The 27,485-nt window shown below is 46.7% G+C and overlaps 1 protein-coding gene across 2 annotated transcripts in view; it reads right to left on the bottom strand.

Moving 5' to 3' along the window:
- PSMD9 (proteasome 26S subunit, non-ATPase 9) overlaps positions 1–25,427 on the bottom strand; it is a 30,164-nt gene extending 4,737 nt beyond the window's left edge. Inside the window, exons 1-4 of one of the 2 annotated variants that reach the window (XM_017863990.1) lie at positions 25,149–25,427; positions 19,028–19,130; positions 13,981–14,192; positions 11,189–11,290 (exon numbers count right to left, since the gene is read on the bottom strand). In XM_017863990.1, coding sequence (XP_017719479.1) covers positions 11,189–11,290; positions 13,981–14,192; positions 19,028–19,130; positions 25,149–25,286 — 555 coding nt within the window. In that variant the 5' untranslated portion in view covers positions 25,287–25,427. The remainder of the gene's footprint in view (positions 1–11,188; positions 11,291–13,980; positions 14,193–19,027; positions 19,131–25,148) is intronic. The other variant, XM_017863989.1, reaches the window with a different exon arrangement.
- Positions 25,428–27,485: the final 2,058 nt, after the last annotated feature.

Raw genomic sequence — 27,485 nt, 5'->3', positions numbered from 1 at the left:
AAAAAAAAAAAAAAAGAATATGAGCAAAGGGCCGGGCACGGTGGCTCACGCCTGTAATCCCAGCACTTTGGGGGGCCAAGGCGGGTGGATCACGAGATCAGGAGATGGAGACCATCATGATTAACATGGTGAAACCCCGTCTCTACTAAAGAAAAAAAAAAAAAAATTAGCCAGACATGGTGGTGGATACCTGTAGTTCCAGCTACTCGGGAGGCTGAGGCAGGAGAATGGCATCAACCCAGGAGGCGGAGCTTGCAGTGAGTCAAGATCATGCCACTGCACTCCAGCCTGGGCGACAGAGCAACACTCCGTCTCAAAAAAAAAAAAGAAAGAAAATGAGCAAAGGACTTGAATAGACATTTCTTTCTTTCTTTTCTTTTTCTTTTTTGAGAGAGGGTTTCACTCCTGTTGCCCAGGCTGGAGTGTAGTGACACAATCTTAGCTCACTGCAACCTCCACCTCCCAGGCTCAAGCGCTTCTCCTGCCTCAGTCTCCTGAGTCCAGCCTAATAGACATTTCTTCAAAGATATACAAATGATCAAAAAGCACAGGAAAAGACACTCCATGTCACTAATCATTAGAGAAATGAAAATCAAAACTACAATGAGATTCTACCACACACTGATTATGAAAGAGAAAACAAGTGCTGGCGAGGAAGTGGGGAAACTGGAGCCCTGGGCACTGCTGGTGGGAATGTGAAACAGTGCACGGCAGTGGAAAACAGTATGGAGGGTCCTCCAAAACCTAAACATAGAGCCGGGCGCGGTGTCTCATGCCTATAATAGCAGCACTTTGGGAGGCCAAGATGGGTGGATCGCTTGAGCCCAGGAATTCAAGACCAGCCTGGGCAACATGGCAAAATCACAAAATGCAAAAATTAGCTGGGCATGATGGCATGTGCCTATAGTCCCAGCTACTCGCAAGGCTGAGGTGGGAGGACTGCTTGAGCCTGGGAAGTCCAGACTGCAGTGAGCCAAGATCACACCAGTGCACTCCAGCCATGGCAACAGAGTGAGAACCTGTCTCAAAATAAACAAATAAATAAATAAGCTCATTCCAGAAACCTGAGTCATCTTTGACATTTTAAAATGTTCATAGGCCGGGTGTGGTGGTTCACACCTGTAATCCCAGCACTTTGGGAGGCCAAGGCAGGCAGATCACTTGAAGTCAGGAGTTCGAGGCCAGCCTGGCCAACATGGTGAAACCCTGTCTCTACTAAAAATACAAAAATTAGCTGGGTGTGGTGGCGGGTGCCTGTAATCCCAGCTACTCAGGGAGGCTAAGACAGGAGAATCACTTCAACCCAGGAGGCGGAGGTTGCAGTGAGCCAAGATCGTGCCACTGTACTCCAGCCTGGGTAACAGAGCAAGACTGCATCTCAAAATATATAAAAAAAAAAAGTTCATATATTAAAGTTAAAAAAAATTTTAGAAACCTTAAACATAGAATGACCACATGATGCAGCAATTAAATTTCTGGGCATATATACAATGAAATGAAAGCAGGGATTTGAACAGATATTGGTACAACCATGTTCACAGCAGCACTGTTCACAACAAAAAGGTATAAGCAATCCCAGTGTCCACTGACTAATGAATGGATAAAAATAATATGGTGCATACATACAGTAGAATATTATACAGCCTTTAAAAGGAAGGAAATTCTGAAATATGCTGTAACACAGATGAACCTTGAAGACATTATGCTAAGTGAAATAAGCCAGACAAAACCTATACAGTATCCTGTAATCCCAGCACTTTGGCAGGCAGAGTTTAAGTCCAGCCTGGCCAACATGGCAAAACCTCATCTCTACTAAAAATACAAAAATCAGCCGTGCCTGGTGGCAGGCACCTGTAGTCCCAGCTACTCGGGAGGCTGAGGCAGGAGAATGGCATGAACCCGGGAGATGGAGTTCGCAGTGAGCCGAGATGGCGCCGCTGCACTCCAGCCTGGTGACAAAGCGAGACTCTGTCTCAAAAAAAAAAAAAAAAAAATAGCTGTGCCTGGTGGCACACGCCTGTAGTCCCAGCTACTCAGGGAGGCTAAGACAGAAGAATGGCTCAAACCTGGGAAGTGGAGGGTGCAGTGAGTGGAGATTGTACCACTGCACTCCAGCCTGGGCAACAGAGCGAGACACCATCTCAAAAACAAAACAAAACAACACACAAAAAACACAGAATGTAAAGATTTCACCTAGATGAGGTCCCTGGAGTAGTCAAGTTCATAGAGACAGAAAGTAGGATGGTGGGTGCAAGGGGCTGCGGAAAGTGGGAATGGAGAGTTAGTGTTTAATGGAGATTGGGTTTCAGTTTATGAGGGTGAAAAAGTTCTGGAGATGGGAGATGGGTAGGGGTGATGTTTGTAAAACAATGTGAACATACTTAATGCCACTAAAGTGTAGATTTTTTAATGGTTAAAATGGTAACTTTTTTTTTTTTTTTTTGAGACAAAGTTTGGCTCTTTGTTACCCAGGCCAGAGTGCAGTGGCCCGATCTCAGCTCACTGCAACCTCTGCCTCCCGGGTTCAAGCAATTCTCCTGCCTCAGCCTTCAGAGTAACTGGGATTACTGGTGCCCGCCACGACGCCCTGCTAATTTTGTATTTATAGTAGAGATGGGGTTTCACCATGCTGGCCAGGCTGGTCTCCAGCTCCTGACCTCAGGTGATCCGCCCACCTTGGCCTCCCAAACTGCTGGGATTACAGGCGTCAGCCACTGCTCCCAGCCTAAAATGGTAACTTTTTTATTATATATATATTTACCACAAAAAAAATATGTCAGGTTTATCAGTGGAATCTCTAAATCTAAGAAAATACAGCATAGGCCAGGCATAGTAGCTCACGCCTGTAATCCCAGCACTTTGGGAGGCCAAGGCAGGCGGATCATGAGGTCAAGAGATCGAGACTGTCCTGGCCAACATGGTGAAACCCTGTCTCTACTAAAAATACAAAAATTAGCTGGGCGTGGTGGCAGGCGTCTGTAGTCCCAGCTACTCAGGAGGCTGAGGCAGGAGAATCGCTTGAACCCAGGAGGTGGAGGTTGCAGTGAGCTGAGATCACGTTACTGCACTCCAGCCTGGTGACAGAGCGAGACACCATCTCAAAAAAAAAAAAAAAAAAAAGTCATTTCCTACCAGATTGTCAAAGAATACCTATGTCATTGCCGAAGACTATAATGTAGTTGGGAGGGCTAGAAACAGATGCACTCATGGGTGCTACTTGAGAGAACGTGCACTGGCACAAGCTTCTTGGAGGACACCTTGACAAGATCTATGAAGGGTAAATGTGCACTGCCTTTAACTCAGTAATGACACGTCTAGCAACACGGCAGAAATTCTCCCACAGGCAAGGACACTTGCCACTACACCACTGTTTGTTATGGCCAAACACTGGAAATAACCTAAATGTTGAATATGGGAGGTTGGCTAAGTAAAAGATGGTGAACCGACCAATGGGATATGGTGGGATCATTCAAAGGAATGAAGATACACATGTGCTGACACAGAATTCCCTTCAAAGTGGGCAGAAATACAGAGCAACATGTACACTAGGCCTTTTCTGTGTCATCTTTGTCAAAAAGCAATCACAGCTAGCCGTGGCGGCTCATGCTTAATAATCCCAGTGTTTTCAGGGGCTGAGGCCAGAGGCTCATTTGAGCCCAGGAGTTCTAGACCGGCCTGGGCAACATAGCAAGACCCTGTCTCTACAAAAAATGAAAAAAAAATTAGCCGGGCATGGTGGTGCACACTTGTAGTCCCAGCTACCTGGGAAGCCAAGGCAGGAGGATTGCTCAAGCCCTGGAGTTTGAGGCTGCAGTGTTATCATTGCACCACTGCACTCCAGCCTGGGCAGCAAACAGAGAGATCCTGTCCTTAAAAAAAAAAAAAAGCAGTGGCTGTAGACACACGCACCCACGTGCGGAAACTGAGGGACATACTCATGTTCTTCCAGTTCTGTCAATGACACCCCTGGGCAGGCTGAAAACCTGGAGCCCTCCTTGACACACTCCATCAGATTAAGGCCCATGGATTTTACATCCTAAATTCTCTGATTGGCCCCTTCCTCCACCCCATTTGTCACAGCCACCATCCTCTCTTGACTGACTGCTACAGCTCTGTCACCCTCCAATCTGTTCTCTACTTAACATCCAGAGAAGGCTTCTTACCCCGTCATACCCCAACCTGGAACTATGCGGTGGCTCCCTTCTGCACCTCAGGAAAAATACAGCACAATCTTTACTAAGGACCACAGGCCTGACCTTAACACCTCCCCGCCTCGCCTCCTCCCCTTCTCTCCATTCTGCTCTGGGCTCCACCCTCCTCTGAGTTCTTTGATCCTCCCACCCCAGGGCCTAAGAAGGATTTTCTCCCTGCCAGCTTTCCCCCAACCAGAGAAACTTCTATACACATCTGAAGGTCAGTTCCTGAGGAACACTCCTTCAATCCCAAACCAAATCAGGGCCCCATGATTGACTCTCTGAGCTTTGTAACACTCTTCCTTCCTAACACTTCTCAGTATTCATCATTATACAGCTGTGATTATTTGATTAAGGCCTGGCTCCCCCACCAAAGCACTCCCAAGGCAAGGACCCTATTTGTTTCATTCCCCATTACAGCTCCAGTACCTTGCCTAGGACCCAGCATGTGCAGTGGAAGGCACTAAGGAAGGGAGAGACACAGGACTTTTTAAAAAATTATTTTGGGGTCAGGCACGGTGGCTCACGCCTATAATCCCAGCACTTTGAGAGGCCGAAGCAGGTGGATCACCTGAGGTCAGGAGTTAGAGACCAGCCTGACCAACATGGAGAAACTCCATCTCTACTAAAAATACAAAATTAGCCAGGTTTGGTGGTGCATGCCTGTAATCCCTGCTACTCGGGAGGCTGAGGCAGGAGAATCGCTTGAACCCAGCAGGCAGAGGTTGCAGTGAGCCAAGATGGCCACCAAGATCGCCACTGCACTCCAGTGTGGGCAGCAGGAGTGAAACTCTGTCTCAAAAATAAAAAATAAAAGGGTTCCGGCGTGGCCATTTTCGTTGCTGGTGTTAAGTTGTGGTGGTTGCTGGTCAGTAACAGCCGAAGATGCTGCGGAATCTGCTGGCTCCCGTTCAGATTGGACAGGGAGAACCATAAGCGCACTACTTCCCGCAGCATTTTAAAATAAAGTTCCAGAGAAACAAAAACTGTTCCAGGAGGATGATGAAATTCCACTGTATCTAAAGGGTGGGATAGGGGCTGATTGTCCTCCTGGTATAGAGCCTGGTTTACAATGGTGGAACAGCATATGCCATGTATCAGTGGCCGTGGCTGGCATTTCCCAAGAAGCAGGAGTGACTCTCAATCATCCCAGCAAATCACTTGGTTCAGTTTCATTGCGCTTCTCTATGGGACCGGAGTAATCTGATAACCCGGAGCTCTTCTCCTTCTGGGGATCAAATATTTATTGGGACTTGTAGTAAGTGCTGCCAATAAAGCAGGGTTCTTACCGCTATGAAAAAAAATAAAATAAAAAATAAAAAAAATAAAAAATAAAAAATTATTTTGGGAGGAGGGGCATTTCCAGTGATGAGCAGAAAACCTGGTAGACAAATCCTTAGAGCTATAACACTAGGACTTTTATTTGTAAATACAACTGCACTATGTGATTTTAAGGATAAATGTGTATTTTATTTATTTGAGACAGGGTCTCACTCTGTCATCTAGGCTGCAGTGCAGTGGGGTGACCTTGGCTTACTGTACCCTTGAACTCCTGGGGTCAAGTGTTCCTCCTGTCTCAGCCTCCAGAGCAGCTGGGGTTACAGGCACATGCTACCATGCTTGGCTAATTTTTTTTAAATATTTTTTAAATATTTTGGGGAGAGACAGTCTCGCAATATTGCCCAATATTGTCTCAAACTCCTGGCCTCAAGTGATCCTCCCGCCTTGGCCTCCCAAAGTGTTGGGAATACAGGCAGGAGCCACTGCAACCAGCCTATTTTTATCACTGAGACATCATTTGCATACAATAAAATTCACCATTTTAAAATATACAATTAAGTTAGTTTTAGTATATTCAGAGTTCACTACATTCAATGTATTTAGTATAAACAACCACCACTATCTAATTCTGGATCATTTTCACCACCCAAAAAGAAATCTCTTATCCATCAGCAGTCACTTACATTTTTTTAAAGATTTTTTTCCTCTTGAAACTGTATGCATTTGATCTAGAAATCCCATCTGCAGAAAGTTCGTTAAAGAAGGCTGGGTGTCGGGAGGCAGAGGTTGCAGTGAGCTGAGATAGCACCACTGCACTCCAGCCTGGGAGACAGAGCAAGACTCCATCTCCGAAAAAAAAAAAAAAAAAAAAAAGGGGCTGGGCACAGTGGCTCATGCCTGTAATCCCAGCACTTTGGGAGGTCGAGGCAGGTGGATCATCTGAGGTCAGGAGTTCAAGACCAGCCTGGCCAACATGGTGAAACCCCATCTCTACTAAAAATACAAAAAATTAGCTGGGCGTGGTGATGGGCGCCTATAATCCCAGTTACTCGGGAGGCTGAGGCAGGAGAATCGCTTGAACCTGGGAGGCGGAGGTTGCAGTGAGCTGAGATCATGCCATTGCATTTCAGCCTAGGCAACAAGAGAAAAACTGTCTCAAAAAAAATAAAAAAAGAAATAGAAATGGATCTGCAAGAGTGTTAATCTTCACAAAACTGCAAACTATCTAAATGTCTCATAATAGAACACTGTGAGGTTGTTTTTTGTGTTTTTTTTTTTTTTTTTTGACACAGAGCTTCACTCTGTCACCCAGGCTGGGGTGCAGTGGCGTGATCTCAGCTCACTGCAACCTCTGCCTCCTGGGTTCAAGCGATTCTCCTGCCTCAGCCTCCCAAGTAGCTGAGGAGTGCCAACACACTTGGCTAATTTTTTTTTTTTTCGAGATGGAGTCTCGCTCTGTGGCCCAGGCCAGAGTGCAGTGACGTGATCTCAGCTCACTACAACCTCCGCCTCCCAGGTTCAAGTGATTCTCCTGCCTTGGCAGCCCAAGTAGCTGGGACTACAGGCACGCACCACCACACCTGGCTAATTTTTTTTTTTTTTTTTGTATTTTTAGTAGAGATGGGGCTTCACCATGTTGGGCAGGATGGTCTCGATCTCTTGACCTTGTGATCTGCCCACTTTGGCCTCTTAAAGTGCTGGGATTACAGGTGTGAGCCACCATGCCTGGCCTAATTTTTTATTTTTAGTAGAGATGGGGTTTCACCATGTTGGCCAGGCTGGTCTCAAACTCCTGACCTCAGGTGATCCACTCGCCTCGGCCTCCCAAAGTGCTGGGATTACAGGCATGAGCCACCGCGCTAGGCAAGGTTTTTTTTTTCTTGACTCACAAAACAGATTCTTGATTCTCCAGCTGAGCTCAGCCCTAAGGGGATGAGGCTGAAGCCAGGCAGGCCCTACTCACAACACGCGACCTTCTCCATCCTCCAGCCCACCAAGACAGCTCAGCTTTTATCCAATGACATCTTGGAATTCCCCGAGAAATTTCACATGAAGAAAAAATTCGTTTTGCTTAAAATTGAATAACTGCTTTTATAAAGAAGGATTTATAGGCCTACAAGGAAGCTGAGAATATATTTAACTGGAAAAGACAGATTAAAAACCAGCAGCTCTTCTCAGTAAGGACAAAAAACTGGAAACAACCTAAACATCCCTCACTAGTAAGCGGAAAAATAATCTGTGGTCCAGCTACTCCTTGGGAGTATTACTTAGTAATCAAAAGGAACAAATTAGGCCAGGGATGGTGGCTCACACCTGTAATTTTGTATTTTTAGTAGAGATACACTTTGGGAGGCCAAGGCAGGTGGATGACCTGAGAGGTCAGGAGTTCAAGACCAGACTGGCCAACATGGCGAAACCCCCATCTCTACTAAAAATACAAAATTAGCCAGGCATAGTGGCGGGCACCTATAATCCCAGCTACTAGGGAGGCTGAGGCAGGAGAATTGCTTGAACCCGGGAGGCAGAGGATGCAGTAAGCTGAGATTGTGCCACTGCACTCCAGTCTGGGTAACAGAGTGAGACTCTATCTCAAAAAAAAAAAAAGAGAGAAATGAATTACAGATCCACACAAGAGACAGAAGTCTCAGAATCCACTGTGCTGAGTGAAGAACATCAGACTCAAAAGGCAATATATTGTGTGGTTTTTTTCTCTTTGACATTCTGGAAGTTGACGGGGAAGGATTAACTACAAAGAAGCCTGAGGCAATTTTTACAGGGTGATGGAATGCTCTCCACCTTCATCGTGGTGGCAATGACATATTACATACATTTGTGAAAACTCACGGGAATGGCCAGGTACAGTGGCTCACTCCTGTAATCCCAACACTTTGGGAGGGAGGTGGGTGAATCACCTGAGGTTAGGAGTTCGAGACCAGCCTGGCCAACATGGTGAAACCCTGTCTCTACTAAAAATTTTAAAAAATTAGCTGGGTGTGGTGGTGGGCGCCTATAATCCCCGCTACTTAGGAGACTGAGGCTGGAGAATCACTTAAACCCGGGAGGCAGAGGTTGCAGTGAGCCGAGATCATGCCACTGCACTCCAGACTGGGCAAAAGAGCAAAACTCAATCTCAAAAAAAAAAGAAAAGAAAAGAAAACTCAGCTGGGTGCAGTGGCTCACACCTGTAATCCCAGCCAGCACTTTGGGAGGCCGAGGCGGGTGGATCACAAGGTCAGGAGATTGAGACCATCCTGGCTAACACGGTGAAACCCCGTCTCTACTAAAAATACAAAAAAATTAGCTGGGCGTGGTGGCGGGTGCCTGTAATCCCAGAGCTTTGGGAGGCCGAGGTGGACAGATCACGAGGTCAGGTGATTGAGACCATCCTGGCTAACATGGTGAAACCCTGTCTCTACTAAAAAAAACAAAAAATTAGCTGGGCATGGTGGCACACACCTGTAGTCCCAGCTACTCGGGAGGCAGAGGCAGGAGAATGGTGTGAACCCAGGAGGCAGAGCTTGCAGTAAGCCAAGATTGCGCCATTGCACTCCAGCCTGGGCGACAGAGCAAGACTCCATCTAAAAAAAAAAGAAAACTCACAGGACTGTACACGGAAAAAGGTGGATCTTGGTGCAGGTAAATTATACCTTAATAATATTAAAATCAACTGGCAGCTCTGTGTGCTTGTAGTCTTTCTGAAGGACACGTGGCTGGAAAGTGGCTGCCTCAGGAGGAGAGGTGATGAAAATGTACAATTGTGATGGTTGCACAATTCTGTGACTACACTAAAAACCACTTTAAATGGGTGAACTATGTAGTATGTGAATTAAATCTCAATAAAACTGTTGTAAAAATAATAAAAATAGGCAGGGCACAGTGGCTCACATCTGTAGTCCCAGCACTTTGGGAGGCCAGTTCGAGACCAGCCTGGCCAACATGGTGAAACCTCATCTCTACTAAAAATACAAAAATTAGCCAGGCGTGGTGGAGTGTGCCTGTAATCCCAGCTACCCAGGAGGCTGAGGCATGAGAATCACTTGAACGTGGGAGGCGGAGGTTGCAGTGAGGCAAGATCGCACCACTGCACTCCAGCCTCGGTGACAGAGTGAGACTCCGTCTCAAATAAAATAAAATAAAATAAAATAAATAATAATAATAATAAATTTCAGATAGACTAAAGGAAAACAAAATGAACACAATAAAAGAATTAAAAGTTTTTTTTTGTTTTTTTTTTGTTTTTTTTTTTTTTTTTTTTTTTTATGGAGTCTGGCTCTGTCACCCAGGCTGGAGTGCAATGGGCATTGATTTCGGCTCACTGCAAGCTCCGCTCCCGGGTTCAAGGAGATTCTCCCTTCTCAGCCTCCCAGTAGCTGGGACTACAGGCAGTGTGCCACCACGCCCCGGCCTAATTTTTTGGTTTTTTAGTAGAGACGGGATTTCACACATGTTAGCTAGGAGGTCTCAATCACCTGACCTCGTGATCTGCCACCCTCGGCCTCCCAAAGGCTCTGGGATTACAGCGCGTGAGCCACCGTGGCCTGGCTAAGAATTTATTAAAAAAAAAAAAAAAAATTTATTTAAGCAGACACAAAACGCAAGAGCCATAAGCAAAAAAACTGATAAATTTCACAAAATCATTTTAAACATCCATACAAGTTACAGATTTGATGACAGTTATCGGTACAGAAACGATGGCCTGACCACTAGCAGGGGCACAGGCAACTGTGAGCCATCTCCTGACCTGACCTGGCCTGGCCTGCACTGATGTGTTACAAGTATACGAACCATGCAGCTGAGCAGGAGTCAAAAAATCCAGAACTGTTGGGTTAACTGGAGACTTCATTTGGGAACCAAAAACTTTAGTTAATAATTTTCCTGGGCTTTGCCACAATGTCATTCCTGAAAAGTGTGGATCTTTGCTACAAAACGACAACAACAATTCCAGCCTGGACAACATAGCAAGACCCCACCTCTACAAAATATAAAAAAATTAGCCAGTGACATAGCTATGATGGCACCACCACACTCCAGCCTGGGTGACAGAGCATGACCCTGTCTTTAAAAAAAAGAAAAAAAAAGAAAAGAAAAGAGCTCTAAGAAACCTTGTTAAATGAAAACAGAGACAGGATAGAGGAGAGGGGAATTTGGGTTAGGGTAGCCAGGAAAGGCCCCCTGAGAGCATGTCACCAGTGTAAAACAGAAGGAGGATGAAGAGGAAGAGCATTCCAGGCAGAAGGAATAGCAAGTGTAAAGGCCTTGAATGGGGCTATGCTGAGCAACACCATGAAGGCAGCAGTCCAGGGCCTCAGCAACACTTCCAGCAACTCCAGGACTATAGACCAGAGGCCGTGTGCTATGACCTGAATGTCTGTGGCCCCCTGAAATTCATATGTTGAAATCCTAACCATCAATGTGATGGTATTAGGGGTGGGGCCTCTGCGAGGTGATCAGGTCATGAGAGGTGAAGCCCCAACTGGGATTAGTGCCCTTATATAAGAGCTCCCAGGGTTCCTGTGAGGACACAGCAAGAAGGCACCACCTAGGAGCTGGGAAGCAAGCCCTCCTCAGACACCAAATTGGCTGGTGCCTTGATCTTGGACTTCCCTGCCTCCAGAGCTGTGAAAAATGAACTTCTGTTGTGTGTAAACCACCTAGCCTATGTCATGCTGTTAGAGAAGCCCGAACAGACCAAGACACCAGGTAGCCCCACTCACCCCCTCACTGTGCTGCACCACACTGCCAATGTTATGAAGTGACTGGAAATTCTGGGTGTTCACAGAGCCGAACTCCACAATCTCATCATCCACTTGCAGACCCTGGAAAGGGAAGGAAAAATGGAAAATCAGGCTAGAGGTTCAGTGTGCTCCTGGTGTTCTCTAACCTTCAATACCCAATTTAATGTCAAGGTCACGAGTTTGTTTTCTACAGGGTAGGCTCAGAACAAAGAAGTCAGGGATGTAGACACCTCATGCAGGAAGGGGCAGTGGCTAATGGGGCCACCTCCTCCTTGGGTTCCTGTGAGGGCAGCTCTAGTAAAGATGACCAGGTCTGCCCAATGTCTGAGAGCTGGCAATTACCAGACACTGTGAAGGCCTTGAGGAGCATGGGAAAGGCCAAATGCTGCTCTCTGGGGTCCTAACCCAGGTTCAAGGGCAAGAGAAGGCAAGCCAGGCTGGGCCCATTTTATTCAGTGGTCAACATTTAGACAAGACATTTGCCCTAGAAGCCCTCAGACAAGCAGCCACAGGCACAGGGTGGACCCAAGACTAGAGTGACACTCTTGTTCTAGGTCCTAAGAACACAGACGACCACTCATTCACCCCTTTAACAAATATTTGTTGTGGGCCAAATGGCACTGGGGTAGATGCTATAGATGGGGTAGAGAATGAGATGGAGCTTCTGTGTAACTTACAGACTTGTGATCATTAAAGAAGACTGGTAGGACCAGGGTTTAGGACCCCATTCCACCTGTCAGGAACTATGTGTCCTGACACAAGTTACTTCAGGTCTGTGAGGCTTTTCCTTGAGGATGAAATGAGTAAAGATTAGGACCTACCCCAGAAGTGGCTGTGGAATTATATTTAACTACATCTCCACAAAAAAAAACGTACAAGAATGTTCACAGCAACACTCTTCATAATAGACAAAAAGTGGTAACAATCCAAATGCCCATTAACTGACAAATGGATAAATAAAATATGAGATATCCAGGTAGTGGACTATTATTTGGCCGTAAAAAGGAATGAAGGGCCAGGCATGGCAGCTCATGCCTGTAATTCCAGCACTTTGGGAGGCCGAGGCAGGAGGATCGCTTAAAGCCGGGAGTTTAAGACTAGCCTGGGCAACATAGTAAGAACTCATCTCTAAAAAAAAAAAGGAAATAAAAAATTAACCAGGCATGGTGGCGTGTGCCTACAGTCCTAGCTGCTTGGGAGGCAGAAGCAGGAGGATCACTTGACTCTGCGAGTTTGAGATTGCAGTGAGCTATGATGGCACCATGGCACTCAAGTCTGGGTGACAGAGTGAGACCCTGTCTGTAAACAAATGAAGCACTGATCCATGCTGCAATATGGATGACTTGAAAATATGCTAAGTGAAAGTAGCCAGTCATAAAAGGTCACATATTATATGATTCCACTTAGAGGAAATGCCCAGAATAGACAAATCCAGAGAGACAGAAAGTAGATAACTGGGTGCAGGGAGCTGGGGGATTGGAAAGTGATGGCAAATCACTATAGACTTTCTTTACAGGAACAATGTTCTGAAATTGATTATGGCTGGGCATGGTGGCTCATGCCTATAATCCCAGCATTTTGGGAGGCTAAGATGATAGAATCACTTGAGCCCAGGAGGTAGAGACCAACCTACGCAACATAGTGAAACCCCCCCCTTTTTTTTATTTTAGACAGAGTCTCGCTCTGTCACCAGGCTGGAGTGTAGTGACACGATCTCCGCCCACTGCAACCTCCACCTCCCGGGTTCATGAGATTCTCCTGCCTCAGCCTCCCGAGTAGCTGGGATTACAGGCATGTGCCACCACACCCGGCATTTTTAGTAGAGATGGGGTTTCGCCATGTTGGCCAGGCTGGTCTTGAACTCCTGACGTCAGATGATCACCCACCTAAGCTTCCCAAAGTGCTGGGATTACAGGCGTGAGGCACCGCACCCAGCTGAAAATTTTTTAAATAGAAATAAAATTGATTGTGGTGATGCATAGCTCTGTGATATACCAAAAAACACTAAACTATATACACACTTTAAATGGGTAATTTTTTTTTTTTTTGAGACAGAGTCTCACTCTGTTGCCCAGGCTGGAGTGCAGTGGCATGATTTTCATATTTTTAGTAGAGACGGGGTTTCATCATGTTGGCCAGGTTGGTCTCGAACTCCTGACCTCAAGTGATCCACCGGCCTTGGCCTCCCAATGTGCTGGATTACAGGCGTGAGCCTGTAATTTTTTTTAAGACAAGGTCTCACTCTGTCACCCAGGCTGGAGTGCAGTGGCACAGTCATAGCTCATTGCAACCTCGACTTCCTGAGCTCAAGTGATCCTCCCACCTCAGCTTTCCAAGTAGCCTCAGCCTTCTCAAGTGTTGAGATTACAGGCATGAGCCACTGTGCCCAGCCTAATTTTTTTTTAACACACCACATAACATGCATAACTCATTTGGCAGGATGCCATTCTCATTTTCATCATTCAGTGCCCACCTAAAATGAGCCCCAAGAAGAGATCCTCTCCCTCTCTTGGGACATTTATCATCTTCTGTCACTGGGAAAGGTCACTCCCCCACCAATGTAGTGGGCAGCCAGGGCTGACCTCTCTCTAAAACTCTGCCCCCAGCACCGGGTTGGATACACAGCAGGCCTCACTCAGTGTTTATTAAATGAGTAACTGAACTCAGCACCGCAGCATGGAGACAACTGGTCTGTCTTTCCACACCCCTGAAGGCTACCTGACCCACAGTGTCCCCTGGGCATGGACTTGAGTGGCCAACCCCTGGATTACCGCGATGCTGGCTGGGGAGCCAGGGCTGATGCTGTTCACTTTGGCGAAGGCCTGTGGAGGGCCCTGGCTCTCACTCTGGTCCAGTTTGCGATTCATGGCCTCTTTGTGGGCCTCAGCCATGTCCCGGGCCTGCTTCTCCTTGTCACGAGCGTGCAGCTGGTGCAGGGCCTCCTCCACCTGCTTCATCACCGCCTTGTGATCATTCTGCAGGCCTGGGATGAGAACCACACATCAGGGGCCAAGGAAGACAGCGGAGGACACAAGACTCCTACATTCATTCACTGAAGAGTTAACAAGTGCTTACTACATGCCATACATGGAGCTAGAGGCGAAGAGGAGTCTCTGACCAAGACAGAGGACATTCCCTCTTGGGAGTATTCAGTCCTGCAAGGAGCAGCTCCAGAATAAGTAATTACAGTAACATCTGATGACTGCAGGAAGGCCTGGCCAGCAGGAAAGTCTGCCCTTGCTAATCTAGGAGATGAGGGAAGGCTTCCTGAAGGCAGTGCTGTCTCGGGTGAGCCCTGAGAGGTAAGCAGAAGGAAGGTAACGTCCAGCTGAATCCATAGGCATGACCTCAAAGGCATATGAGGGGCTGGCACTGTGGTCATGTGAATGAATGACTCAGGCTGGGTGTAATCAAGATTTCACTTTTCTCTGAAATCCTCTAGAAGGAAGAATGCTGCATAAGCCAGGCACAGTGGCTCACGCCTGTAATCTCAGCACTTTGGGAGGCCGAGGCAAGAGGATCACGAGGTTAAGAGATAGAGATCACCTAGCCAACATGGTGAAACCCCGTCTCTACTAAAAAATACAAAAATGAGCTGGACGTGGTGGTATGTGCCCGTAATCCCAGCCACTTGGGAGGCTGAAGCAGGAGAATTGCTTGAACTCGGGAGGCAGAGGTTGCAGTGAGCCGAGATGGTGCCACTGCCCTCCAGCCTGGCAACAAAGCGACACTTAGTCTCAAAAAAAAAAAAAAAAAAAATGCTGCGTAAGCCTAGTAATCCTGGAGACACTCAGTCCAGGAGAGGGAGCCTACAGGGAGGTGGCCAAAGGGCACCCCTGCTGCAGGGCTCTTGCCAATTGGTGGGGTTTGGGAGGAAGAGCCCATGCCATGAAATCTTTGATTTTTCCAGAAAAGCTGAAAATTGGGATGTCTGAAGTGAAATTCTCTGATTTTTCAGTACAGACAGCTAATTCAAAATGTTGTGAACCACCATGGCAATCTGCAGGCCACGCCAGCACAGCAGCTGGTATTTTGATACCCTGTGCCTGTCAGTGGGCTTGCCATACTACCTGACCTGCCTCCTCTGCCACTGTCACTTTGGAGCAAAGGTGAGACCCTCAGTCGTTAAGGGATTCAAGTTCTCAACCCAGAGGAGCAGATGTGGGAAAAGAACCCAGATCTGAACAAGTGGAGACACGTACTTGGGAGGCAGACTTACATAACACACGTGCACTTTCACTAGAAAAGCCCTGCCCTGATGAGAGGTCCACAGCATCCCTGGAATCTGCAATGCCTGGTACACAGGAATTGCTCAATACACAGCTACTGGGGAATGGAGCAAATGACTATTTACAACATATTACAATTCTAATCAAAATGTTACTGAAAGGGTTTTTTTCAGTACAAAATGTTTCTGCAGTATATTTCAAAACACAAATTTGCAATTACAAACATACCATATTAATATAAGCTGTTGGCCGGGCGCGGTGGCTCACGGCTATAATCCCAGCATTTTGTGAAGCTGGGGCAGGCAGATCACCTGAGGTCAAGAGTTCAAGACAAGCCTGGCCAACATGGTGAAACCCTGTCTCTACTAAAATATAAAAATTAGCCGGGCTTGATGGTGGATGCTTGTAATCCTAGCTACTTGGGAGGCTGAGACAGGAGAATCATTTGAACCCGGGAGACAGTGGGTGCATTGAGTGAGCCGAGATCGTGCCACTGCACTCCAGCCTAGGCAGCTAAGTGAGATTCCATCTCAAAAAAAAAGAAAAATTAGTCAGGTGTGGTGGTAGGCGCCTATAATCCCAGCTACTCGGGAGGCTGAGGCCAGAGAATCACTTGAACCTGGGAGGTGGAGGTTGCAGTGAGCATATTTTGCATATATACATATGTGCGTGTATACATAAATATATACACACACATATGTAATATGTATATATACACATATGCATGTGTATAAAATATATAGGTATATATATGTATATAAGTATGTATAACACATATGTATGTATTATGTATATATAACATATGTATATATGTTAACATGTATATATTTATATATACACATATGTACATTATATATACACATATGTATATATTTTACATATATACACATATATGTATTTTATATACACACGTATTTTATATATAAACACATATGTGTATATATTATATATATGTATATATGCTGTTAACAACACAGGAGACTACATACAGAAGCCAAAGGACCTCCGCATTATTTTCCAATTTTTTTTTTTTTTTGAAACTGAGTTTCGCTCTTGTTGCCCAGGCTGGAGTGCAATGGCACAATCTGAGCTCACCGCAACCTCCACCTCCTGGATTCAAGCGATTCTCCTGCCTCAGCCTCTTGAGTAGCTGGGATTACAGGTTCACACCACCATGCCCAGCTAATTCTGTACTTTCAGTAGAGATGGTGTTTTTCCATGTTGGCCAGGTTAGTCTCGAACTCTCGACCTCAGGTGATCTGCCCACGTCGGCCTCCCAAAGTGTGGGATTACAGGTGTGAGTCACTGCGCCAGGCCATTATTTTCCAATTTGTATGTAAATCTATAACTGTTCTTTTTTATTTTTTGAGACGGAGTCTCACTCTGTCGCCCGGGCTGGAGTGCAGTGGCCGGATCTCAGCTCACTGCAAGCTCCGCCTCCCGGGTTTACGCCATTCTCCTGCCTCAGCCTCCCGAGTAGCTGGGACTACAGGCGCCCGCCACCTCGCTCGGCTAGTTTTTTGTATTTTTTAGTAGAGACGGGGTTTCACCGTGTTAGCCAGGATGGTCTTGATCTTCTGACCTCGTGATCCGCCCGTCTCGGCCTCCCAAAGTGCTGGGATTACAGGCTTGAGCCACCGCGCCCGGCCAACTGTTCTTAAAAAAAGTTATTTTGTACAATAAAATAAACTTGTGAGAATAGATATTCTTTTTTTTTTTTTTTTTGAGACAGAGTTTTGTTTGCTGTGTCACCCAGGGTGGAGTGCAGTGGTGCTCTCTCGGCTCACTGCAACCTCCGCCTACTGGGTTCAAGCGATTCTCCTGTCTCAGCCTCCCGAGTAGCTGGAATTACAGGCATGTGCCACCACATCCAGCTAATTTTTGTATTTTTAGTAGAGGCAGTATTTCACCATGTTGGTCAGGTTAGTCTCAAACTCCTGACCTCAGGTGATCTGCCTGCCTTGGCCTCCCAAAGTGCTGGGATAACAGGCATGAGCCACCGCACCTGGCCAAGAACAGATTTTTCAAAAAAAGACCAATAAGGAATTGCTCAGATTTTATTTTTTTGAGATGGTCTCTTGCTCTGTCACCCGGGAGGTGGAGGTTGCAGTGAGCCAAGATCGTGCCACTGCACTCCAATTTGGGTGACACAGTGAGACTCTGTCTCAAAAAATAAATAAATAAATAAGATGTGATGTAGATGGAATCAAGATTCAAATAGATTAAAGAGGAGTTAGTAAGTGAAAAATGTGGAGGATAAATGCTAATAGGACTCTGTGGTGGAGACAGTTGCCTACCTATGGCTGAGTGGATAACGGCCTCCAACACATCCACATCCTAGCCCCTAGAACCTGGGAATATGGCATCTTACATGGCAAACAGGGCTCTGAAGATGTGATTAAGGACCTTAAGATAAGGCATGATCCTGGATTATCCAGGTAGGCCTGGTGTCATCATAGAGGTCTTTATAGGTGCAAGAGGGAGGCAGGAGAGTGAGAGACAGAGATGTGATGACAGAATCAGAGTGAGGGAAATGCGCTTGCCAGCTTTGTAGATGGACAAAGCCATGAGCCAAGGACAGTGGGCAGCCTTTGGAAACCAGACAAGACCAGGAAACAGGTTCTCCCCTAGATCCTCCAGAAGGAGCCAGCCCTGCCAACACCTTGATTTTAGTCAGTGAGACCCATCTGGACTTCTTATCTCCAGTTACCAAGTCTGTGGTCATTTGTTATGGCACAAACAGAAAACAAATATACTATCCAATCTGTACTCTCTCCTAGCTCTTTAATTAAAAACAAATCATGCCTGTAATCCCAGCACCTTGGAAGGCCGAGGCAGGAGGACCACTTGAGTCCAGGAGTTCAAGACTCACCTGGGCCACTTAGCAAGACTTGTCTCTACTAAAAAAAAAATCAGCGGCCGGGCGCGGTGGCTCAAGCCTGTAATCCCAGCACTTTGGGAGGCCGAGACGGGCGGATCACGAGGTCAGGAGATCGAGACCATCCTGGCTAACACGGTGAAACCCCATCTCTACTAAAATTACAAAAAACTAGCCGGGCGAGGTGGCGGGCGCCTGTAGTCCCAGCTACTCAGAGGCTGAGGCAGGAGAATGGCGTAAACCCGGGAGGCAGAGCTTGCAGTGAGCTGAGAACCGGCCACTGCACTCCAGCCCGGGCGACAGAGCGAGACTCCGTCTCAAAAAAAAAAAAAAAAAAAAATTTGCCAGGCACAGTGACACACGCCTACAGTCCCAGCTACATGGGAGGCTGAGGCAGGAGGATCACTTGGAGCCTGGGGAGTTGAGACTGTAGTGAGTCATGTTAGCGCCACTGCACTCCAGCATGGAAGACAGAGCAAGACCCTGGCTCATAAAAAAAAAAAAAGAGAGAGAGAGAGAAAAAATGAAACCAGAAATATAGAAGCTTAGAGTCTAGCCCATTCCCTTAGTTCTCAGTCCTTGGAGGGGAATAAGATAATCCCATCAAGGCAGAAGAGAAGGCAGTGGATAATACAGATCCTTGGTTTTATTTGTATGCCTTTAACACCTCCCACCACAAGGTGGGGAAAGTCCTCTAAGAGGGCCACTCACATATGATGTTGTGCCGGGCGGTGCGGACTTGGTACAGGTCCACGTCTGACCGGGGGTAGCCCTCACAGTCCACCAGCGGTTCGTTCATCCCAATGCCTTTTTGCTGGAGGAAAGAAATGTGGTTAAAAGGTGCTCATGGGTGTAATGTCCCTAGGATGTCTTTCCCCAGACCCTTCTCTGAAGTCATAATAAAGGTGACAGTATCAGTGCCACATACCGATCACTTAGACCCTATTCATGTCCTTAGGCTCTATTCATGTCCTCACAACTACCCTGGGGTGGGCACTGCGTCTTTCATTTTTTATTTATTTTTATTTTTTATTTTTTTTGAGATGGAGTCTCGCTCTGTCACCCAGGCAGTGCAGTGGCTGGATCTCGGCTCACTGCAAGCTCCGCCTCCCGGGTTTACGCCATTCTCCTACCTCAGCCTCCCGAGTAGCTGGGACTACAGGCGCCCGCCACCTTGCCCAGCTAGTTTTTTGTATTTTTTAGTAGAGACGGGGTTTCACCGTGTTAGCCAGGATGGTCTTGATCTCCTGACCTTGTGATCCGCCCATCTCGGCCTCCCAAAGTGCTGGGATTACAGGCTTGAGCCATGGGGCCCGGCCTCATTTTTTGTTTTTAATTCAAGTAATGCATGAATCCATTCTTTTTTGAAGTTAAAACAGTGCCGATAAAACCAAAGACTCCTTTGAGCATCATCCCCAAGGCCAGCCTCTTCCTGCCCTCCTTCAGACCCTCCTTCCCACAGGTGGCTGACACCTGGCTGCTGGCCCTGGAAGCTAGAGGGGAGTGAGAAGTCCAAACAGTATCCAGCTGTGGCAGGGCTTTGAGTCTTCTGAAAATAAAAAGATCTAAAAGGCCTTTCCAAGAAGGAAACAGTGATAGCACCAGCTGCCTCCAGGGAGAGGAACTGGGTGGCTGGGTGACAGGGCAGGGAGAGAGAAGCTCCACTTTACATCCCTCTTTAGGTTTTATTTTGCCTAAGGGAATGTTTTCTCATATCAAAACACCCCCCCCCCCCCTTTTTTTTTTTTTTTAACATTTTAAAGACATGAGTTAGAGGAGAGTACACAAAAGCAGTGAAGCCAGTCGCATGGTTCAGGGGAGGGGCTCTGCAGTTGGTTAGACTTTAATTTGAATCTCAATTCTGCCACATACAAGCTGGACATCCTTAGCTGAGACCTTCTCTCTAAGCCTCAGCTTCCTCAATTATAAAATGGGAATAAGAGCACTCGCCTCCCTCCCTACCTGCTGCAAGAACTAATGAGCTGACCTGCAGAGTACTCAGCACAGTGCACATGCATACACAGCATAGTGGGTTCACGATGGTCCCCAAAAACAGATAACCACATGCTAACCTCCAAAACCTGTAAATATGACTTTATTTGAAAAAGAGTCTTTATAGATGTAATTATGTTAAGGATCTCGAGATAAGCTCATCTGGTGGCTGGTGTCCTCATAAAAGAAAGGCAGAGGTAGGTGTGGGACAGAGAAACAGGAGGAAGGCCATGTGAAGATGCAGGCAGAGGTTCAAGTGACACAGCTGTAAGCCAAGGACCGCTGATAGCCACCAGAGGCTGGGAGAAAGGCCTAGAAGCTTCTCTCTCAGAGCCTATAGAAGAGCCAACCCTGCTGACATCTTGATTTCAGACTTCTGGCCTCCAGAGCTGGGACAGAGTAAATTCCTGTTTTAAGTCACCAACTCTGTGGTGTTATGGTGGCCCCAGAAAACGACTATGCACAGTCATAGTCATAAACAGTGGCTATAAGGATTAGTCAGTCCAGGGACAAGTTGCCAGTGTACACAGGCACTGAGAAGAGGGATTCCGTTCACTTTGCTCCCTTTCTCTCTGGAAGCCTCCGGGTTACACCCAAACCTACTGTCCACTGTGCAGGGAGATAGTTCTCCATACTCCCCTAACACAGGATTCACCATGACACTGCAGAAATGCTCCAGGGGCTAAAAACCTATATCTGCTCCTGCCTTCCCACAGTGATTAAGAGTTAACCAGCCTTTGAGAATCAATGTCACATTGGATAATGCTTCTCAAAGGGTGGGATCCATAACACTGGCAGCTCACACACAGGGCATTAAATAACCCTGAATCAAAAATACATATTCCTTTCCCAATTCTCTTCAATCCTTCAATTGTCAAGGCAAAAGTGTCCATTTGGTGCTGGTCTTTGCAACACTCCAGTTACTTCCTATCTCTAGGACCCTCCATTTTTATAAGTTTTATTGAGATGTAATTCAGATACCATATAACTGACCCATGTAAACTGTAAAAGTTAACGGCTTTTGTGTTTGTTTGTTTGTTTTGAGACAAGATCTCCTTCTGTTGACCAGGCTGGGGTACAGTGGTGTGTTCATAGCTCACTGCAGCCTTGAACTCCTGGGTTCAAGCGATCCGCCTCAGCCTCCTAAGTAGCTAGGACCACAGGTACATGTCACCACACCTGGCTAATTTTCAATTTTTTTGTTTTAAGACAGAGTCTTGTTCTGTCGCCCAGGCTGGAGTACAGTGGTGCAATCTCGACTCACTGCAAGCTCTGCCTCCCGGGTTCACGCCATTCTCCTGCCTCAGTCTCCCGGGAGTAGCTGGGACTATAAGCGCCCGCCACCACGCCCAGCTAATTTTTTTGTATTTTTAATAGAGACAGGGTTTCACCGTGTTAGCCAGGATGGTCTCGATCTCCTAACCTCATGATCCGCCCGCCTCGGCCTCCCAAAGTGCTGGGATTACAGGCGTGAGCCACCGCACCAAGCCTTTAATTTTTAATTTTGTAAAGATAGGTTCTCACTGTGTTGCCCAGGCTAGTCTCAAACCCCTGGCCTCAAGTGATCCTCCTGCCTCAGACTCCCAAAGTCCTGGGATTACAGGCATAAGCCACCACGCCTGGCCACTGATCATTTTTATTAATCATATTTTCTTTGAAGAAATGTTTATTCAGATCCTTTCCCTGTCTTCTAATTGGTTCCCTTTTTATTATTGAGTTATAAGAGCTCTTACTATAGCCTAGATACTATCCTTTTATCAGAGAAATGATATGCAAATATTTTCTCCTATTCTGGAGCTTATCTTTTCACTTTCTTTACTAAGTCCTTTGAAACACAGTTTTAAATGTTGAAGTTCAACTTACCATTTTTTCTTTTGTAGCTTGTGTTTTTGGTGCCATATCTAAAAAGGCTTTGCCTAATCCAAGGTCACGAAGATTTACTCCTATGTTTTATTATACGAGATTTATAGTTTATAGTTTTGGCTGCCCACTTTTTTTTTTTCTGAGATGGAGTCTGTCACCCAGGCTGGAGTGTCATGGTGCAGTCTTGATTCACTGTAACCTCCACCTCCCAGGTTCAAGCGATTCTCCTGCATCAGCTTCCCAAGTAGCTGGGATTACAGGTGTGTACCACCATGCCTGGCTCATTTTTGTATTTTTAGCAGAGACGGGGTTTCACCACATTGGCCAGGCTGGTCTCGAACCACTGACCTCAAATGACCTGCATGCGTCGGCCTTCCAAAGTGCTGGGATTAAAGTCGTGAGCCACCATGCCCGGCTTTTTTTTTTTTTTAAGAGACAGCATCTCACTCTGTCACCCAAAAGGGAGTGCAGTGGTACAATTATAGCTCACTGCAGCCTCAACTCAACATCCAGGACTCAAGCAATCCTCCTGCCTCAGCCGCCCAAGTAGCTGGGACTACAGGCATGCACCACCATGCCCAACTAATTTAAAAACAACTTTTATTTGTAGAGGCACAGTCTCTCTATGCTACCAAGGCTGGTATTGAACTTCTGGCCTCAAGTGATCCTCCCACCTTGGCCACTCAAATAATGAGCCACTGTACCCAAACCCACTTTTTTTCTTTTTTTTCTTTTTCTTTTTTTGAGACAGAGTCTCGCTCTGTCGCCCAGGCTGGAGTGCAGTGGCAGGATCTCAGCTCACTGCAACCTCCACCTCCCGGGTTCGAGTGATTCTCCTGCCTCAGCCTCCCAAGTATCTGGGACTACAGGCATGCGCCATCACACCTGGCTAATTTTTGTATTTTTAGTAGAGTCGGGATTTCACCATGTTGGCGAGGCTGGTCTCAAACTCCTGACCTCAGGTGATCCGCCTGCCTCAGTCTCCCAAAGTGCTGGGATTACAGGTGTGAGCCACCACACCCAGCCCAAACCCACTTTTTAAAAACAAACAGAGCAGGGTTTCAGGCTGAAAGCCTTCAGCAAGCAACAGCAGTCAGCCAGAAGCAACTAACGTGCCATATCAACCTGCAAAGCATCTGACCTTATATTTAAGAGAAAAGATTCTCATTTTCCATATGTAGCCGAGTTTTGAAATTTTCTTTCAAAATACATTTATGGGCAAGGCACTGTGGCTCATGCTTATAACCCCAACACTTTGGGAGGCAGAGGCAGGAGGACTGCTTGAGCCCAGGAGTTTGAGATCGGTCTGAGCAATAGAGCAAGACCCTGTAGCTACAAAAAATACAAAAATTAGCTGGGCGTGGTGGCATGTACCTGCAGTCTCAGCTACTTGGTAGGCTGAGGTAGGAGGATCGCTTGAGCCCAGGAGGTTGAGGCTGCAGTGAGCCAAGATGGTGCCACTGAACTCCAGCCTGGGCAACAGAGCGAGACCCTGTCTCAATAATAATAATAATACATTTATATAAGATTAAAAGTAGATCTATTTAAATAAAAATATAAAAGGAATAACAGTACAAGTGGTATATGCATATAGTATCCTGCATGTGGTAGAAAATAAACTAAAGTTTGAGAAATTGCTGGTAATTTGCTTGAAAGCACAGGTTCTGAATGTGACAGACCTGAGGTCTGAATCCCACTTTGAGCATATAGTCAGTACCCAGTGAAATGATTCTCTGGCCCTACGTATGAAACTTCATCTTATGGCCAGAGGCAGTGGCTCACACCTGTAATCCCAGCACTTGGGAAGGCCGAGGTGGGCGGATCACCTGAGGTCAGGAGTTCAACACCAGCATGACCAACATGGTGAAACCCCGTCTCTACTTAAAATACAAAATTAGCCTGGTGTACTAGCCCGCGCCTGTAATCCCTACTACTCAGGAGGCTGAGGCAGGAGAATCATATGAACCTGGGAGGCGGAGGCTACAGTGAGCCGAGATTGAGCCACTGCACTCCAGCCTGGGTGACAAAGCCGGGCTCCGTTTCAAACCAAAAAAAAAAAAAACTTCATTTACATCACCTAAAATGCATTCCATCCCACCCTACTTGGGCATAATTAATTGAATCTTCCTCTGCGAACTGATTTGTGATTTTATACTAGGTGGCATAAGAAAATCTGCATCAGCTTTTGAGCCAGACCCATCGCTGCCAATTCCAACCTGTATGACCTTAGATAGGCGTTTGCCCCACTCTGGGCCTCAGTTTCCTCCTTATGCAATAAGGATGAGCCTTATTTGTCACTCAAAGTCCGGTCCTTAGACCTCTAGCATCAGCATTGCTGGAAGTTGACTACAAATGCAGAATCTGATCCCTTGGCTTAAACAAAATCTTCATTTTAATAAGATCCCTAGGTAATTCACATACACACTTAAGTTTAAGAAGTTATGATGCAATCAGCAAATGCCAGGTGCAGTAGCTCACGCCTGTAATCCCAGCACTTTGAAAGGCCGAGGCGGGAGGATCGCTTGAGGCCAAGAGTTCGATACCAACCTGGGCAACAGAGCGAGACTCTGTCTTTACAAAAAATACAAAATTAAGATAAGGCAGTCAGCGAAGCACATGACAGCTGTTCAATCAAGTAACACCTGTTTCCCCCTCCCTAAAAGGGAGAAAGTAACAGCATCCATCTCAAAGGGTTCTTGCGAGGATTAAATGAACTCAACAATGCACAGCACTTAAACCAGCGCCTAGCACACAGTAGGGCTCCATAAACGCTTGCTGGATATCAACATAGCTGTTAAGTTACTAAGGTTCTTTGCCTGCCTTCTTGGGCCGACAGAGGCCGCACTTGCGGCGACTTGGGCCTCCCAGGGAGAAGATCCATTGCGGAGCGCTCAAGTTGAGGCGGCCCTGGCTTCCCAGTCCTCCAGAGACGAGGGACCGGGTTAGGCGACCTGGGGCGCCCCGAACCCACACTCACGCTTTCTAGCATGTCATAGTTGGCCTTGATCTGCGCCTCTATCTCCTCCTTGCGCCGCATCAGCTCCTGGACATCGCTGACAGTCACGGCGCCGGCCTGCGAGGAGGCTCCGCTCTGCCTCGCTTCCTCGTCAGACATAGCGAACCTCGGGCCGCGATTCCACACACCAGGATCCCCGGCTACGGACGACGCCCCAGTAGACTGTAACTACGGCTCCGCCCATGGGCCAAAACACCACAGCCGTCCCCGAGCGCGACAACAGGCAAGGGGTGGGGCTTGGGGACGGAGCTGGGTCACCGGAAGCCGCGCCCTGCCGGAACACGTGCGCCTGTGGTGACCCGGCAGGAGTAGCGTCGGCAGCAATGGATCCCCACGTAGGTGCACACCAACGCTAGGGGATGATCTCGCTTCAGCTGACTCATTTTCTTTCCTCATTCGTACAACAGACATTTATTGAGCGCCTACTGTATGGATGGATACTGTACGCCAGAGAACCGCTGCGTGGCGCTCCAATTCAGTTTTTCACATCCACACAGCCGTGGAGGATTTACAAAATACATTAAGGTTCCTTATCCCTCACTTTACATATCCAATATGCCTCAGTACAAACCCCGTATCTTGCCACTTAACGGCAATCTGTGTGATCCTAGGTCACTACTTTGCTTCTCTGAGCTTCAGTTTCCTCATCTGTAAAATGGGCAGTAATTGATAGCAGCTCGCATAGAGCTGTCCTTCTGCTAACAAATATTCGTGGAATGCTTCCTATAAGCCATATAGTGTTGAAAGTGCTGGATGTTCCTGTTAAGGCCTCTATAAATTGCAGTGATAATAATAACGGTAACAGTGTTTATTTATTGATACTTATAATGTGCCAGACGCTGTTCTAAGTGCCTTACATATATTAATTCAACAACATCATGAAGCTAGATTATTACCTCCCAGTGTGACAGCTGAGAAAACCGTCTCAATAACCGATTTACCCAACTAGCAAAATGTGAGGCCAAAATTCCAACCCAGCTTAACTAAACGATCAACTTTGATATCTAACCATGTGCCTCTAATATTCTGTCTTGAAAAGGGCTTAACGGTCATCTGTGTAGTATTCAAACATGTTTGCCCTGAATCTAATCATTGGAAAACAGACGTATCCAAAAGAAGGGACATGCTTCAAAACAACTGGCTTGAAAACTTCAAAAACAGTTAATGTTGTGAAATACACATGGGGGATGAGGAGTGGGGGAAGGGAAAGGAGGCGGATATGCAATTACCTAGGTTTGAGAAAACTAAAGATGTGCATCAACTAAATGCAATGGGCTGGGTATGGTGGCTCATGCCTGTAATCCCAGCACTTTGGGAGGTGGGAGTTCAAGACCAGCCTCACCAACATGGTGAAACCCTGTCTCTACCAAAAATATAAAAAACTAGCCGGGTGTGGTGGCACACAGCTGTAATCCCAGGCATTCAGGAGACTGAGAAGGTCTCAAACCCCTGGCCTCAAGTGACCCAGCCCAGCTGGGCCTTCCAAAGTGCCAGGATTACAGGAGTGAGCCACCACGCCCTTCAAAAATAAACATTTCTAACATTGTCAAGAGAGAGAGAGAGATACAGGTGCAGTGGCTCATGCCCTGTAGTCCCATTACTCTGGGAGATCAAAGCAGGGGGATCCCTTAGGTCCAGGAGTTTGAGACCAGCCTGAGCAACATAGCAAGACCTCCATCTCTACCAAAAAAAAAAAAAAAAAATTAGTTAGGAGATGCCCAGGTGTGGTGGTTCACACCTGTAATCCCAGCACTTTGGGAGGCTGAAGTGGGCGGATCACTTGAGGTCAGGAGTTCAAGACCAGCCTGGCCAACATGGTGAAACACTGTCTCTACTAAAAACACAAAAATTACCAAGGCACAGTGCCACACACTTGTAATCCCAGCTGCCTGGGAGGCTGACGCAGGATAATCGCTTGAACCTGAGAGGCAGAGGTTGCAGTGAGCCGAGATCATGTCACTGCACTCCAGCCTGAGCAACAGAGAACCCATCTCAAATAAATAAATAAATAAGAATAAAAAAGGGAGGAAGAGAGAAATAATAACTAAATGCAATACATGATCCTTACTTGAATTATTTAATGAGAAACAGCAGCTTTAAAAGACTTATTGGGCAAATTGGTGAAATCTAAATATGAACTTTACATTAAATTATAGTATATTGGCTGGGCACGGTGGCTCACGCCTGTAATCCCAGCACTTTGGGAGGCCAAGGCGGGCAGATCACAAGGTCAGGAGATCGAGACCATCCTGGCTAACACGGTGAAACCCCCATCTCTACTAAAAATACAAACAAAAA

The sequence above is a fragment of the Rhinopithecus bieti genome, unplaced genomic scaffold, assembly GCF_001698545.2.
Source record: "Rhinopithecus bieti isolate Rb0 unplaced genomic scaffold, ASM169854v2 scaffold_74595, whole genome shotgun sequence".
Taxonomy (NCBI): domain Eukaryota; kingdom Metazoa; phylum Chordata; class Mammalia; order Primates; family Cercopithecidae; genus Rhinopithecus; species Rhinopithecus bieti.
Note: the sequence above shows the minus strand (reverse complement) of the source record. Positions and strands in the feature narration are given on the sequence as shown.